The sequence below is a fragment of the Natator depressus genome, chromosome 11 (assembly GCF_965152275.1).
Source record: "Natator depressus isolate rNatDep1 chromosome 11, rNatDep2.hap1, whole genome shotgun sequence".
Classification (NCBI taxonomy): Eukaryota; Metazoa; Chordata; order Testudines; family Cheloniidae; genus Natator; species Natator depressus.
The window spans coordinates 26,565,383-26,583,158 of NC_134244.1; the positions used below are offsets into that span (position 1 = coordinate 26,565,383).

At 42.0% G+C, this 17,776-nt stretch overlaps 1 protein-coding gene across 3 annotated transcripts in view; it reads left to right on the plus strand.

The window, feature by feature from the left end:
• LYPD6 (LY6/PLAUR domain containing 6) overlaps window positions 1-17,776 on the plus strand; it is a 68,804-nt gene that overhangs the window by 32,704 nt on the left and 18,324 nt on the right. For all 3 annotated transcript variants that reach the window (XM_074966817.1, XM_074966815.1, XM_074966814.1), the window contains exon 2: window positions 13,417-13,605. In XM_074966817.1, coding sequence (XP_074822918.1) covers window positions 13,488-13,605 — 118 coding nt within the window. In that variant the 5' untranslated portion in view covers window positions 13,417-13,487. The remainder of the gene's footprint in view (window positions 1-13,416; window positions 13,606-17,776) is intronic.

Genomic DNA, 17,776 nt, shown 5'->3' on the forward strand with positions numbered 1-17,776 from the left:
GACTCTTCATAGGCCTGACTCTTTATTCTGATCTGAGAGAGCAGACCCCTGCACCCATGGGGCACTCCAGTGACTTTAATGAGTCTCTGTGTGGGTTTAAGGATCTGCCCACATAGATCAAATTACAAAGTTGGGGTCTGTTGGTTTGTGACAGAAAACAGAACCATATCAAAAAGCGTTATGACTGAAGTAGCAAGGATACTATTAAGTGTTCACTGACATTGAGCAACTCTAGTTTGTCTATTCATAGACCAGCTTTTCAAAGTTTGTACCTAAGAAGACTTACCTGTAGATTTTTAAACTAACACCTATTTTTAAAAAGACCCCAAGGGCCATACACAACCCATAATCCACAAAAAGAATCCCCCTGCCCACCGAGGAGAGTTCTACATGTGAAAGAGGAGCAGTTATAATGGCCCCAAACAAACATATGCATGTATATAGGGGAGAACCCCACCCTCACCTCTGCAACTGTAGAGGGCCCTAAATGCAATGGAGCTGATGTGATTTTTGCTTCCTCCAGGCAGTAAAAATCACAGGATTTCCAGCGCCCATTCAGGGTTTTCTTGTCCTCTGTATCATGTGGGGCCTGACTGTCTGAGAGCTGGGTGTGGATTGAGGTCATGTCAACTGCAATGGCATTTGGGGCAGGGCCAGAGGAGGAGCGGGAGACTGGACTGGTATAACCACTGCTACAATGACCACGTAGAGTAGGAATCTGGCTCCAGTTCCCCCAAACTCATGAACTTCCAGGTTTAGGTTGAATGCTGAGCTTATGCACTCTATTGAGGGGTATTGTCAGTGTGCGATGTCGATAAGCACCTAACTAAATTCACATGCACTTGAGACATTTTTCTGTCCTTCCATTTCAATCCTAATATAACTGTCTAACAGCTAGAATATAAAAATAATATACTGATGTACAATGATAGAAGTATGTCTGTTTAAGCTTTCTTCTTCTATGTTTTTCTTAAGCAATACTAGCATTCAAGGAATCAGTTTGATTTTTTTTTTTAAATGTTGACAAAACACCTAGGGCCTAGGATAGATGCTTTTGTACAAATCTAAAAAAATAAAATAAAATTAGAGATTGTTGAAATCATTCAGAAGATATAAGAAGCTCATGTTTTAGGCATTGGGTTAAAATATCCTTTGTAATGCATCCTATTAAAGTAATGATTACATAGTGTGAGAGAAGAGTTTATTGTGCATTTTTTTTCAAAGATGTAGGCTTTTAGTTCAATGAACGGCTTTGTAATTAGCAGCAAGGAGACTAGATGGTCCACATTTAGGAGAGTAATTTGTACGCTAATTGTGTTTGACTGTTTAATTACACTTGCTTACTGTAATTGAGGCCGGATGGTGACCCCTTAACAATAGCTGCTATAGGGCCTGTTGATGACTAAGTGTGGTACGGTGTCGTAAAGCTCACACAACTCTCAAGAGGCTAGAATATTTTTAACTATTCCCAAAGCTAAGAGAAGAGAAGAAATCTAGAAGGAGAAAGGAGGATTGATTTGAGGGGAAGAGAAATGGAACAAATACAGGCTGCTATTAAAGCCTTTACTGGCCAGTGGTAAGTTGAAGGGAGAGAGGAAAAAACGGGAGGATCAGCAGAAAACATGACAAAAACAAAGAAGTAAAGAAAATCCAGGAGGACACAGGCAGAAGGAAAGGAACAAAAATGTAGGACTTTCAAGTGGCTCAAAGGAGAGAGTCCTACAAAGTAACAGGATAGAAAAGATATCTGCTAGCGGGTGGAGAATGGGAGACCATCGTAGCAGAAACACGAAGAGATAAAAAAGAAAGGGGGGGAGGATGAGAGTAATAGAAATGTGCCCCAGTTTGTTTTTTTTAAATATATGGTTATAGCAGTGTAGCAGCCAGCTGCATACAATTCTGGTGGAGTACCATGAAGTTGCACAACATCTTGTGAGGTTGTAAGGTATGTCAATACAGTACGCACCTCTGTGCTGTCTGGAGGCAAGACATGCCTGTTTGTACTGTGCATCTTTTTACACCATTCATAATAATAAGAAAACCCTTTCCAAATACAAGTGACAAGAAAAACCCAGCACTGTGAGTCAGCCCCTTGTGACAGCTGTTATGCGGCTTTAATGAGTTCTCAGATCAAGTGGATTATAGTACAGTTTGTAATGAGGAATGGTCTCTGAAGGGTGGAAATAGGAAATAGTATTGTCAGGGGCAGGGAGGAATCCTAAGCATTATCTCAGTGACATAGAAGTGAGAACCTGTAGTGAACAGACATGATCTGACTGCACTTAGTCATTTGTATTACAGCAGCCTCTAGAAGCCTCATCCGAGATCAGGGCGCTGCTGTGCTAGGTGCTGTACAAATACAGAGACAGTCCCCAAAGAGTTTTAATTCTAACTAGTCAAGACAGACAAAGGGTGGGAAGAAAAAGAGAAGCAGGGAGAGAGGAAGGTCACACGGAAGGTCAGTTGAAAGAGAACAGATAGAATCCAGGTTACCTGAGTCCCAGGCGCATGCCCTAATGAACCGTACTGACTCCTGCTATAGTAACTGGGCCTGCAAATTTACCCTATTTGTAAGCTAAATGAGAAACAGTAATTAAAAGTTCATAACATGTCACAATACCTGTAATAATAAATATTACTAGGGAAAGGTGCAAAAGATGAGGGGAAAAAAACCCCAACTAAATTAGTCCAAACCAAAAAGACCTGCTAATATAACTCAAGGACTGTGTTAACATCATGCCTGGTGTGAGACTGAAAATCAATGAATCAACATTGGAGTGTTGGAAATTAGGCTTAATTGGTGGAGAAAATAACAGGGGAATGGGCCAAGCCATCCTCACTCTCTTTTGGGTGGCAAATATGGATGGAGGTTACTGCTACACTGGCTGATTGAAAGAAGAGGAAGGAGCAAACTTCACCATCATGGCTGTCATGCCAACTGTCTCCTGAGCACCTGGACCTTCTTTGTCCTGATCCTGAGAGAGGTGCTGACACCTGACTGGGCCAGAGAGAGGGACCCTGATGACATCACCACCTCCACCAGCTGCAGATAAATCCCAAACACCACCTGGGATGTGAGACTTTGTCACACCTCTCCCCAAGAGTCCCTTTTCCTTCCCCATCTTATTTCTTTTCTTTCCTATCCCTCTCCTTTTGCCTTCTGTCTAATAAGAGTCAGGCTCAGCTGGCCAAGACTGCATGTTTTGCAACACTACTGTAAGCCTGTGACCGGAAAAACAGCTAAATCCAGTGCTCTGAACAGCTAATGCTCGTACAAGTTCACCAGATTTCAAAGTGGCTAATAAGACTATGTGCTTGGCCTGGGTTTTCAGCAGTAAGTTTGCAAGCAAAAGTCAATGTCGGAGACAAAAGCTGCATTTTCTATCTTTGTGGTTCTTTTCTCAACCCCTTGTGTATTTGTCTTGATTTGTCTTCTGGGAAATGGGATCTGACTTTAACAACAACAGCACTTACAACAGCTCCAGCCAATGTCAACTAACTGCCCCTCCCACCAAAGAAAATAGTTATTACCATCTAAGAGACTATCATACTGGGTGTTTCTTTCTAAGATCTCCCTGCAGCCTAAGGGAAAGGAAACAAAGGATGTTGTTAAAATAAAACCTTACTCAGTTCTTTACATTTCAAGGGCTTTAATTGTTTTCCTTTTTTTCCTGTGCCTTTAATAAAAGGTTACGAAGATTTTTAATGATGTTTGCCATGTTATTAAGCAGACTGAGATCTTTGTATACCAAACTCGAACCTTGTTTAATGCTGTTTGTTGTTGGACAGTAACAGGGTCTTGTTAATACCTTTGACACTTTGGGCCCATTTATTCCATCTAAATTAATACAGCACGCCCCAAGGTCATTGTCACTGGTATTTGCATCTATCTTCTCTAAATGCACTAATGTTGATTAATAGGTTCTCTCTGTTGTCAGACTGTTACGCTGGATGGGAAATCTTCGTTTTATTATCTTGGGGTAGTGCTGATAAGAAATTTTAGATATTTTTTTTTAGACACTGGAAGGATACAAATTTGTGAGCATTTTTGGTAGTTTTAGCAATGGAAAACTCCTACTGAGAGTTTCTGTTTTGATTAGAAGAGGCTGGAGGAAATTGAAAGAACATATGGAGTAGGAAAACACGCACCTGTTTAATTGTAATTTGTTCAAGCTATTGGGAAAACAATTAAAACTGTGACATAATCCATTTTCTACCAGCAGTAATTCATTCAATAATATGTACCACTATTTGAACAGTTTAATAATTTCCAGCAAAGGCCAGCTAGTGTATATATGACTGAGAATTAGAGTCAGGGACAGGACAGACTGAATGGGGAGAACCACTGCAATAATCCCCTTCTCCAAGAGGCTTGCAGTTTCTGAAAATTGCGTGTTTAATTATTGGCTGTACAAGAAAATGTCTATAACACTATTTCTTTTAAGTACATCTACATTCTGTTGTCTCCAGAGCTGGTGACAGTGAGGACAACAGGTCGCCCTCTTAATCAGATCTGACAGAGCAGTTGGATTGCTGCTTGGTGAATTTCAATAGCTCTGTGTCAGGGCAAAAGGGCAGGGAGGGGATAATCCTGCTGTGTAACTCTAGTGAAGATGTGTTTCTGTATGAAAGGTGCTGTGTAAGGCTGGAAGGATTATGAGTTAGCTAGGATTTCTGTGTCAGTGTCCTAAGCCATTTTATGAACAGACCAGACCATATGATCTAAATACCATAGAACTGTTTCCCCTAACTACTGACCTGAAGAAGAGCTCTGTGTAAGCTTGGAAGCTTGTCTTTCTCACCAACGGAAGTTGGTCCAATAAAAGATATTATCTCACCCCTTTGTTTCTCTTCTCACTACAATCAGATATCAAAATCAGGCTGGTCAGTGCCATTTTCTGTTATATCAGTTTAGATGCACAAATTTTATTACCCACAAGAGGCTACTGAAACTTGTCAAGGAAGGGAGTTAATTTAAAAGTACAGTACTGTATTCCAAAGAGTAAGACTGTTTTGTTTTAATAGTCTAAACCAATAGTGTCCTCTGTTAACAATAGGAGGCGTTTAGAAAATGTTTCCCTTTTGCACAAAATTATGATGTTGTTGACAAACTGTAAACCCGAAAAGTTTTTGGCCAAAAAACTGAAAATTTTGCCTGAAACTTTTTGTTTTTGGGGTTTTTTTTTTTTCAGTGAAGTCAGTTTTCCCTGGAAAGCAGCATATACTCTCCCCCCCCCCCTCAAAAATTGTTTAGTCAAAAACCCAATTTTTCATGAAAAATAGTTTTGATGTTAAATTTTCAACCAGTACTATTAAGAATGTATAATATACAGTATGGTTCATACATTTTCTACATATCCATATCTACATTTTATCTCATTATATATCTACATTATATAAAAATGAGAGCGGGTAGAACAGAGAGCAGGTTGAATAGTGTTTGCTGAATATATTTGATGAATTCCACTGGCTTGTGTTGAATAATTTATTCAAAACACTTTTGCAGTATTTCACCAACTCTGTAGCTGATCAGATACAATTCAGCATGATACTTATGAAATTTGTTGAAATTGCCGCCGAAGGCCCGGACGTGCCACCCCTTTCTATTGGCCGCCACAGGCACCTCCTTCCTTCGCTGGTGCCTGGAGCAGGCCCTGCCTAGGAGCTGGAGGAACATGATGATGCTTCCTGGTAGCTGGCTGAGGTCAGCGCTGCCTGCACCCCAATCCCCTGCTGCAGCCCTGAACTCCCTCCCGTAGCCCACACCCCAAACCCCCTCCCACACCAAAGCTCCTGCCCCAGCCCCGAGCCCTCTCCTGCACCCCACATACTGGTCATATTGTGCTTCCTGCCCCTCCCCCCCCATTCTGTTTGGGAATTCTTGCATTTGACTACTATGGAATACAGAGTTTTCTTTTAACTCCTCTATTGTAACAAAATCCCTCTCAAACACAAGAAATGGAGACAGATGATATTTGCATATATCATTTCAACACATCCATTCTTGCTTCTCATCTACAGATTAAAAGGAATGTTCACAGATAAAAATAATGAATTACAAATAGTACAATTGGCCTGGTTTCCAGAACTTGTGTATCCTGGACATTCAGTTGAAATTTATCACAGTCTTGACAGTCACTGAGTTTATGATACTGTCAGTCAGCTTTTTACTAGCAGTTCACTGGAGGTCTAAGTATTGGCCTAAAATAAGCAGTTGGTTCTAGAAAATCTGGAAAATCTAGAAAAACCTCTTATGGGGAAGATTGGCATGTTAAACCTGGAGACTTTGATTAGTACCAAAAAACTGCGACCCCTTCTTGGATTATTGCTGAAAAAGACCAGCAAGCACCTCACATGCCTGTTTTAGGCTGGTTAAAAATTCCTTTTCTACATCATATTTTTTTTCTTTTTACATACCAGGGACATCCCCCATTTTTCTGTTCTTTTACATTGGTTTAACTACAAAGAAAGCATTGTTTATGCATGCCTTTTGTTGTATAGCTAATACTAAATGTTGTATGTAAACTGCGTGTTGGATCACGTATAGCCCTTTTCTTTTTCGAAGTTTTGCTTTTTATTCTGTAAAACCAGTTGCTGCTGATACATGTGAATCAACTATATTTCATTGTATCACAATAACTTCTTAAAACAAGCGTGGCTTCATATTTGTAAGAATCTTTTTTCTTGTGCAGATGTTTCTCTTTTTTCTTAAAACTTAAATAAATCTTTAAAAAATGAAGAAAATGATCCATTACTCTAGGAATATGTGTATAGACCGGTCTTCAGATGCAAAAGAATGACTGGAGATGTGTAGGGGATGGTGGAGTGAGTTCAAGGGGCCTAAATAAATGGCTAGCTTTTGTAGTGGGGTGTGTATGTAAGTGTACTTGTAAAAAAACCAAAACACAGATATTCCCCCTATGTAATATACCTATCACTCCATAGTTAAGGCTGCAACTGAGTTTCCATTATAATTCTGTTTGTACTCGGTATTTGTAAGGTTTGCCTGCCTGAGCGTTGGCTTTGGGCTGTGCTGGGGAGTACACTAGCACAGCTCGGCCTGAGGATACATTCATTCTGTTTCCTCTCCTTTCCCCTTACATGGTCAGGCTGTTTGTCTTTTCTCACTCAGCTTGTATTTTTATGCAATTACAAGTTCTCTTTTATTTGATTTTCTTTGTTTCAGACCAATACACCAATGCCAGCATTTAGTCAGTTAGGCTCTGATTCAGCATGATACTTAAGCATGTGAGTAACTTTAAGCATGTGAATAGTCCCAAAGTTATGCATGTGCTTAAGTAGCTTACTGAATCAGGGCTTTAAGTTTGCAGGGCAAGGGGCTGTGCTATTTCAGACCACACCAAGTGTAACTGTTTCTCTTCTCCTTCATTTAATTGGGAGTGGGCTCATTTTATTTCCTTTCTGTTTCTAATGGTGACTTTTTTTTCTGGATTATACACATTTGTGGACTAAAATAAATGGAAATTGGCATTTCCTTCTTCTCAGGGTTACAGCAACAAAGCTTAATGCACTACATAGGCCTGTTATCTGCTTTCCTCAGTGTTGTTATGGATTTCATGCCATTTTAATAAAAAGGCTGTTTCCAAATCTGAGCAAATGAGAACGTCAGACCCTCTGATATTCATCTAAATGCTGATCCTGTGCACACCCCCGGTGACTACCACAGTGAGTTTGAGAGAAACAGAGCTAGAAATGAAAGTTAGCTTACACAGTGAGCTCTGGAACATCCTAACTGCAAACAAGGATATTTGATTATTATTTTATATTAATCTTTATCAAAATTTGTAAATTGCTTGGGGAAAAATATCTGTATGAAGTGTATAAGTGTACCTTTTTGAGCAATACATATTTTTAAAGAGGTTTCATATAAGAATTTGGATCAATTTTTCTTTCTCCTTTTAGAAAAAACAGTCAGTGTGAACCATCTGAACAGTTTATTTAAATGGTAAGTTGGGGGTGCTTCCTGTTTAATTAGTTTATTACAGTATCTGGGTTGCTCATAAACTCTGGAACTGATGACTGAGGATTTGTTAGCACAGAATATGGTTATTGCTAAGTTAAAAGCGGTTATATTGCAATGTGTTGCTCTTGGCCTTCTCACCCTAAACTCTGATTTGCCATTCTAGGCCTTAGACTGGTCCATCTGTATGCCCACAGCAAACATGGCTCCCTTAGCTCTGCCCTCTCCTCACCCAGCCAGTTCAATCTTCTTAATATTTCCCCTCCTCTGTTTTGCTTTTTGAGGAAGGTTCTCTCTTTCACTAAGAGAAATTACCACTGAGTTATTGTACAACCCAGATTCCCACCCCTCCTCTTCAAGCCAATCAGATTGCAGAGAATTGTGAAACTAATCCCGTAAGCTCTTAACTTTATTTAAGAGAGTCTCCTCTTCCTCCTTCACATTTTATTTTGAGTATCTATGTAAGGGAAACATATCAAGCAAAGTGAAACTAAAACAGAGGGTTCCTTTATCCCTTTGAATGTTAAAGAACAAGTTTTCCCTCTTCACTAGCATTAGGTTTATTATGAATGGTAATAAACACTGTACGGATACAGATCTTGAATTTTTCTGGAGTGTAGGGTACTGAGCAAGGAGACAACTCACAGCAAAATGTTTACATTTGAAGCATGGATTTAAATATGCCAAAGTACTACTGCATTTGGACAACCTCCTAAATAGCAGAAACAAGTGCTGATAGGGCTGCAGAAATTACTTTCCTTCCTCTAGGGGACCCCCCCCCCCCAAAGGGGAACTATGCTGTGCTTTTAAATCTAATGTGCAATACAGATATACTTATTACCATAGAATGGAACTAAGGCCTCAGAATGTCCCAGAGAAGAATATTAAATCAACTTTATTGTATCTAAGCATCACCAAACCTGCAATGATCAAGTTTAGGAGTTGGAAGAAACTTGAATCTAATATAGCTTCAGTCTGCTCCATGCATTCTCTAGGATATGTGCACCACAGGAAAAACAAGGCAGTGGAGAAGGAATCTCAGTACTGAAATGAGTCTTTCGGGACCGTAGTTTAGACCAGCCATTGACCAGCTCTTAACACACGCACTGCATTTACTGATAATATGCCATTAGATCAAAATACCAAATTATTTCATTATGATGTGAAGTCCACAGCAGTCTGAATAAATAAACAGTTTCACCCATCCTGTTTCCTACATAAAAAGTTAGCTAGGGGAGATAGGGCAATGGAAAACTCAATTGAGTTAAAAGGTGAGAGAAATCTCTTCCACTGTCCATTTTATGCAGGATTTTTGACATGAAAATAAATCTGGTGAACCTCTCACTCACCCTAGCATAAATCTGGAGTAAAACTGGGGTGGGATGAAAACCAGGCCTTGTTTGTACAGTGTTCTATCCGAGAACTTGCTTATCACATGGACATAATGTTCAAAGACACAACTCAACTAAAACTGGTTTGTCATTCAAATGAAATGAAAGGTATTTGGACTGTGTTTAGTAGAATGCCATGACAATTCACAATAAACGTGGTACAGCAAATATGTTGTGATAGTTAAATGTGTATAATTTAGCCCTAAAACTAAAATCCTGACACTTGTGGATGCATGTGAATAGAAGATCCATGGCTCTTTTCACTAGGATGGTGGTGATAAAATCTGATGTCCTAAAACAAAAAACCCTCAGTTGGTTAACAGTCATCTGTCCACCTAAATTCCCCCTGTGTTGTGCCAGTGTGCTATAACTGAGTGACACAAGCCAGAGACTCTGAGCTCTAGTATTGCCTTTACCACTGACTTGCTTTGTGACAGTAAATCCAAACCCTGTCTTGCATTTGCCTTCAAACCCAAACCCCGAACCTTAGCCCAAACTCAGTCCAGACTCTATTTCGAATGTTGCCCCCAGCCTCTCTGATTAGCCTTGCTGTAGTTTGTGTTGGATACAGGCTTTGTGTTAAACTGTTATATAGTGACTCTTATAGGCTCCATACTCCCCTTCCTTCTGCACCGTGGAGGGGAGCAAAAGAGAAAAGGTCTGCTCAGTTCAGAACAAAAGAGTGGAAAGGTATTGAGTGGTGACCACACCATCCGCTCCCCCTTAGAAGCTAACAGAACACTTCCACGTGGACACTGCTCAGCTGGGATCTGTGGTGAGGCATGTAGGAGCAGAGAGGGGGTGCAGCTGGGGATCAGCCAGTCTACACAGCATGTTTCCCTAAGGACCCAGCAGATTTAGATCAGCAGTTCCTCCATAACCCGCTGCTGCTGGTCCTCTTCTCCTCGCGCTCCTCCTGTGGCTGGGCTTGAGCTGCGGTGCGTGCCCTGCAGCAAACCGCAGTCTGTCGCTCCATCGCCGACACCCAGGAATTAGAGGTATGTATCCCCATCTCCGAGTGCTGGGAATGGGGCTGCACCCCCATCCCCCTCACTGCATCCCTCCCCGCCCCAACCCCCCACATCCCATCCCCGTCACTGCATCCCTCTCCCGTCTCATCCCACCCTGCCCCCCACACCTACCCATCCTAGCCCTGTACCCCTTACAGCACTCTCCCACCCATCCTCTCCACCACCCAGAGCTGCCACTCCTATGTTCCTCACCCCCGTAAGCCCTGCATCCCATTCACCTCCATACACTGCTGCACTCTCATATGTCCCTGTGCCCCCCACATCCTCATGCACTGTAGCCTTCTGCCTCCCCCTGCAACCCCATCCATCCCACATACCCACCCGCATCCCTTCCTCTCTCCTTCACTGCCTCCTCTCACCCCACCCTGCTCTCGTCCTTGGCCTCTTTCCCTCCCCATCCTCTCTCCTCACCTCCTCCCCCCATCTTTCCCCCTCCGGCCCACCCTCCTCCCTTCCTGGCTGGGTGTCTCTGTAGGCAAGTGTGTGCATGCACGCACTATATGTGTGTAAGAGACTGTGTGTCTTTATGTAGGGAAGTGCATGTATTGCCGCATGTGTGTGTACCTGTGGGAATAAAATTTTCAGCCTAACTCTCTGATGTTTATTCCTTTTGCTGGCTTGCGGACAAAAAAATTGATGCCATAAAATGTGTGTATTCATTTCATAACAAGTTTTTAAAAGAGAGGGGAACTCTAAAAGAAATGTATTATTTCTTTAAAAGTGAATGTTGTTACAGAAGAGCCAATATATCATACATTTCTCCCCAGCTTTGTCTAGCTACCTTATAAACTCTTTGTTGCAGACTCTTTTTTTTTTTTATGTGTATGTCCAGCACCTACCACCCTGGAGCTCTGATCTGAATTGGGGTCTCTAGGCATAAACAACCATCGTAATAATAAATAATGTGAAAGTATGTGTGTTCGTGCATGCTAGATGTGTACACATGAATACATGTGTGTACCAGCATGTAGGTGTGGGAGTCAGTTTCTACAGATTTATTTATATAGGTATCTGGACAGGTGTGCATTTCTGTGGTTGTGTTCTATGGATTTATATTTGGGCTTCAGGAGTGGGACTTTAATGGACCCATTGCAGCTGTGATAATGTGTGGTCCTAATTTCCACATATAAAATAGTAATAACTTTAATGAACAAAAACCATGGAGCTGGCTACGAAAAATGGGAAGAGGGGAGGGAAAGAATCATGAAAAACTATGTGAAATTTCTTTTTAAAAAAAAATACCCTTTTTGACTACTTTGCTGCCTACACCCGTACCATCCTCTCCTCCCTCTTCAAAGAGGGTATTCATGCCAAGGAAAAGGAGAGATGATGATACACTCCCTGTGTCCTGGACAGCTGCTTGGTTCCTATGCTGTTCTGATTCTTAAACCAGCGTCGTATCTGAGTGGTTCCAGGAGACCATTAAATGACGTGACTAACATCTGTCTCATGTACTTCATTCTTTCTCTCATCCTCTCTCCCGGGGGAGAATTGTGCGTGCAGTGTGGTTTTTTATTCCTTTGGGAGCCACTGTCCATTTCTACAAATTGGAGTAGCTCTGGGTTTGCTCTAACTTGCACTGGGGGCTGGTTTGCCCCCAAACCCTTCAGGATCGAGGAGTGGGGGGTTGTGGAGCAATGATGTAAAACCATGTCCCCTCTGCAGGTTACCAACTGCAGCTCTAGGCACACCTGGGGGTCTAGCCCATGATGTTTTGGATAACAGTGCTACTGGCATAGTTTTAACAAACATGGAGATCTACTTTTACCTTTTCTGGTGGTTGAATATTAGCAGATTCATATGATCTTTCAATGGTAGCAGATCAACATTGGAAGTGAGACTATTGCCAAAAGAGGCAGAGCTGTTTTCCTGCCTGACAATGACCTCTTCCTGAGAGACTGCCTGTGCTCCAAAGCTACTGTAAAGGAGAGGGTGACATAGGGACAGAGGCTTTGCGTCAACAAAGCACTGAAGCATGTCAAAGGGACTTAAGCACATGTTTAGTTGCTCTGCTGAATTGTGGATGGAATCACTGAGAAGCCACTTTTGTGACAAAGATGCTTAGCTCTTCACAGGACTCCATAGGGACAGAAGAAGCAATGACTTGTATGTGTTTTTAGTGAGAGGGTAGGATTTGGGGAAGAGCTGTGTTGTACATAATGGTATATTACCGGCGACTACAACAACTTAATGTCCGTCTCTTTACACTGAGCCCTAAAGCCCTGCTGGTTCCCAAGAACAGGTGTACGAAGAGAAGCTGCTCCAATGTGCCTTAGACCACACACTGCTAACAAGAATCTTGTATTGAATTTCCTCACTGGATTTCTTATTGTCTGAGTCTGGCACTTTTCCAATGGTCTCTAAGATAGAACTAGTTAGATCTCATTATAACTCAGATGCGATAAAAAATCACCCTAGGATTTTTCAGGGGACTGCTTCTAATGGGATGACAGTACCCTTGTTTACAAAATAAAGGTCACATGGAATTTTACCAAGCAATCTAAACTTACCTTGTTGTAGCATTGCAGAAGCCAGAGATTTTGACTGCTGTCCTGCTGCTCACTCAGGGGCAAAACTCTCTCCCATGTGTGCTTTGGAGCTCGCTGACCCCACTAGAATCTATGCCATTGAAGTTCTCGGATCCTGGCTCAAAACTTTGTGCAGTGCAAATAGACTGGTTCCGCTGCAGTCAGGACTCAGCTCCACAGCTGCTTCTAGCAGAGCACAGCTCTGAGGAGGTCCCTGTGCCTCAGCTGAGAGAAGGGCTTGGAGGGCTGGGATGGACGGAAGGAGGGGGCAGAGGTGGTAGATCCACAACTACAGGGGAGGAGGGCTACTGCAGCTGTAGCCTTAGGGTGCAAGTAGAATTCTTTCCTGGCCCCTGCACAACTCCCTAGTGCCTAGCTTGGTTACTTGGGCTGTGTGCTGAGAGGAGGATTGGCCCTTGGATGTGCTGTCGAGACAGTAGCTGTAATATTTTCACTTTTCTTTGTTTTTCTTCTTTGTATTATAGGTGCATTTTTCTTCCAATTATAAAGAAAGCGTGCTCCCAAGAAACCCGTATGAGTGAGGCCCCGCTCTGCAATGGAATCCTGGCCTACCCTGGCCTGGGTTCTGCTACTTAGCCTGATCGCTGACTGTCTGAAAGCAGTTCAACCTAGAGACTTCACAGTGAAAGATATTATCTACCTTCATCCTTCAAGTAAGATTCATTTCACGTGCTTAAAATAGGATGTCACTGTGCCAAGGCTTAAAGAAAAAACCCTGAATTCAGACAGCAGAAACATCGGGTAGTTTGAGCTCAGGAATATGTAGCTTTTTGTAATGTTAGCCTCTGCACTAAAGAAAGTAAGTTATTAAAATAGAAAGGAAGTATGTTTTATATGTGCGTACATACAATATACTTTGTGTCAGAAGAATATTTCTTGGTCAGTTTACATGACAACAAACAATTAAAAGCCAAACTACCTGTGCTATTGAAATGATATAATAAAGCTGACCAGACAGGTATCTTCAGGGATCTTCTAGGTCACCTCGCTCAATGTATTCTTAGGGCTTGATCCTTCTGGAGTTTAGATGAAAGCTCTGCGATAGCAGCACTGAACAACTGGTAGGATGGCTGAATCTGATATTTTGTTACTGAGAGTCTAATAAAGTGAAGTAAGCTACCAGGATTGGCATTACAGACTAATGGGATGGCAAAAACACTTTTGGCTAGCACATGTCATGAGGCACTGAGCAGTTGGCCTTGGGATACTGTTTCCCAGTAAACTTAGGACACATTTTTCTAGCAGCATCTGATCATCATGGCTGTCTCTGCTCTCTGTTTCCTCTAAGTGCAGCTCTTCAGCACACTCAAGTAACTCACTACTTTTGGTAGTGAAAATGGCTGGTACACACATCACTGGCATTCACTGCTCATGTTGTGGTCCCACTCTGTCTGGCTCTGACACACCCATTTTATCGCCTGCTCACCATGTCTCCATTCAGTATGGCAGTGGAGGTTTGCTTACGTTGCTGAACATCTCTTGGTATTATAATGAGTACTATGTGGAAGCCTCCCTACCTCAGTGTGGAGTAAATGTGAGTGCCAGGTGCTAGTTCTTGGTTCTCTAGATTTATTTCTGCAGTGCTCAATGGCTGCAAGTTCTGGGCCATAAGTACCCAGGATTTGGCAAAGGGGATTAATGGGGACGCTTGTTTATAAAGTGAAGCTATCCTCAATGCTTACTGAGTATCTCATTCCCCAGTCTAGCATTGCACCTATGTTTCAATTCTACAGACTGTTAGGACAATTATTTTCTTTTACTAAGGTGTGTAAATGGCAGACAGCTGAGGTAAGCGTGGTTCACTTTTATAGGCAACTTTTGTCCTTTGTGATAGACTTGCGGAAATAAAAACACAACTTACAGCGCTCAGGAAAGGGGCCACATTGACAGCCCTGGAGACTGAAGTCGACTGTTGATCACAGAACAGGTACACCCCAAGCAACAGCAGTAGACGCCTGTTAATGTGGCCCTGCCTATACAGCTCAACCTTGTGAAGGCTCCGTCCTTCATCAAGGCCTGGGCTAAAACCTATTAAGTCAATGGAAAGACTCAGTGAGTTTGGATTAGGTCCTCAGTCTTTGATTTCTCTACGAAGAGCTCTCTGCCAACAATAGTTATTTATTTTTATTTTTTAATTTTTGGTGGCGTGGACACCTGTCCCTAGGAAATGGTTTAAGATCACTAATTTCCTTCACAGGGGCCAGGGAACAGCTGTCGGATGGCAATGACTTTGTTACCATTGACCAAGCCACACTGAAAGCATTCAGCTAGAGCTGAAAGGCTGTTATCCCTGCAGTTCCTCAGCCACTAAGTTGTTAATTTTCTGAGCCTCTGGTTTTTTTTGATTGATTAAATGAGGTGAAGCTCATAGAGCTTGAGATTTTGTGAACTTCTTTCATGGGTTCTGGCTCTAGTCTGAGGTTGCAGTCCTTATGCCCATATAATTTAAATCCATTTGCCCCAAGGATGAATCATTAAAAATAATGAGCCAGATCCTCAGGTGGTGTCAATGGGCATAGAGTCAGTGAAGTCAGTGGAGCTATGCCAATTTACACCAGCTAAAGGTCTGTTCCAATATCTGTTGAGCTAAAGGGAAGCCTACATATTAGGAGCTAGAGGTGACTGAAAATCCCATCCATATTCAGGTTTCTTTTAATCAAAAGTTAAATTTTGAACAAAAACTATTATTGACAATTGTAAAAAAAAAAAAATTCAACCAGCTCTGTTTAGGGGCAGAAGGGAGCTAGACTGGCACTAGAGGCTGCCCAGTTTAGGACTCAGTTATGCAGATCTTACTTATTGTGGTTAGCAATTATTTAATCACTGTGATTATTCATTTAAGTGCTCACCGACATGAGCAAAGGTTGCACAACCAAGTCCTTAAGGCATTTCATTTCGATACCAATATAAAATGCTGCATGTATTTTTTCGTTAGTTTCTCAGTCTCATTGTATTTTTTTTTCATTCTGCTTGCTCTGTGTTCCTTTTTCACCCAACTTCCCCCCCCTCACACCCACTAAATGGAATCTGATGATGATCAACTTTGTGAGTCAAACTTTTGAACCCACACTTGTTCTAGTGGGTTTGAAATTAGGCAAAATGTGTTTGCGCACCCCTAACAAACATCTTTGTTGGAGAAATGTAGCCTTTTTTTTTTTTTTAAATGTATGTTGAACAAAGACTAAATCTCCACAGTAGTCTTCCAAAGAAAGCTGGTACAAAGTGAACCACTGCTGACCAAGGGAGTTAATGGATGGATAATGTTACAGGCAGTTACGGGGCACCGTGAGGTTGGTTTTTTCTTTAGAATCGCCCTTTCCTGAGGGACTGAGGCCTTATGTCCCGAAACACAGTCTATGGAGCTTATTAACTTCTGTGATCAAGAGCCAAATGAGATTCACTCACAGCTGTGGCAACAACTGTTTGAAACTTTATTTTACTCCAGTAGCGCTTTGAAGATAAAGAAAATACCACGCATCTCAGGAACTTCCACAGTCTCTCCTTTTTGCTCACCTGCTTTATCAGATATAGTATTAGTTAATGGTCTACTACAAGAAGCAGTGTTCACACACATGCATCTAGCCACACATCTCTGTTGTCTAGAAGCTATTTCCAGAGAACCCTTCCTGCCTTTTGATATCCAGAGGAGCCATTTACTTTTTAAAATAACCCCCCAATCCCTGGACACTTGTGAGATGAATATGTTTTGGGATGCTGGCCTGAAGACAGCCATAAAGAAGAGTTTGGAGTACTTTTGTGCTCTCATTTGGGTTGCTTGCCAGAATTGAATTAATAATCATTTCGTAGGCAGATTTGTATTTTGCATATAGAGGAGAAAATCTATATTTTGTGACAGTCTCTGCTAATACAAATTGGCTTATGTTTTAATTTCAGAAGATTACATCTGGTCAGGTGCCATGTAATGCTTTGTGTCCAACAAAATCAAAGTTTAACACAGCATTTACCTAGACCTTTGCAAATAGGTGAGCTACAGATTGCCTTAAACCTGCTCCCGGCCAATGGGAGTGCGGAGCCAGTGCTCGGGGCAGGGGCAGTGTGCGGAGCCCTGTGGCCCCCCCACCTAGAAGCCAGACCTGCTGCTGGCCACTTCCAGGGCACAGCACGGTGTCAGAACAGGTAGAGACTAGCCTGCCTTAGCTGGGCAGCACCGCCGATGGGACTTCTATTGGCCTGGTCGGCGGTGCTGACCAGAGCCGCCGCACCCTAGTGCCTTGCATTCCGCAGTTTGAAAACCACTGCTTTAAACCATATAGGCTCTTTGGGCTTTGGGACAGACCAGCCTTCAGAGATGCATACCAACTCCATATAGGCTGGTATTCAAAGTACATTTGAGATCCAGGGACTGGCCACGGATTATTGATTCAAGGGCCCCGAACACCTCTGTTTAGGGTGTGCAGTGGTTACTACCCTAGTCTTTGGACTGGAACAGTGGCTATAGAGGTGTTGTACTGAATCTTGCATTGGTTGCTTGAAATGAGATGGAGTGAAATTAATTTATACTATCCCCATTTTATTGCCCCACATAATGCCTTGGCTTTGTGCCAATTGTACATTTCACCTATTGTTCTTTGGTTAGTTTCTGGGCATTGTACTGAGAGATGGCAGCATCTGGAAAAATCCATTTACTTGGATTCATTTAGGATGTATTGCAGAGGTCTTGCCAAGAGAGCACTTTAAAACTTTGTTTCACATTTGGCGAAATAAACTTGTACTCTAGCAGATTATTGATAGCTGGAGGTTCAGCAAATTGATGTTTTCTGCATTTGGGAGATCAATCAGCATTCAAAAGTGTGAGTGTATTTC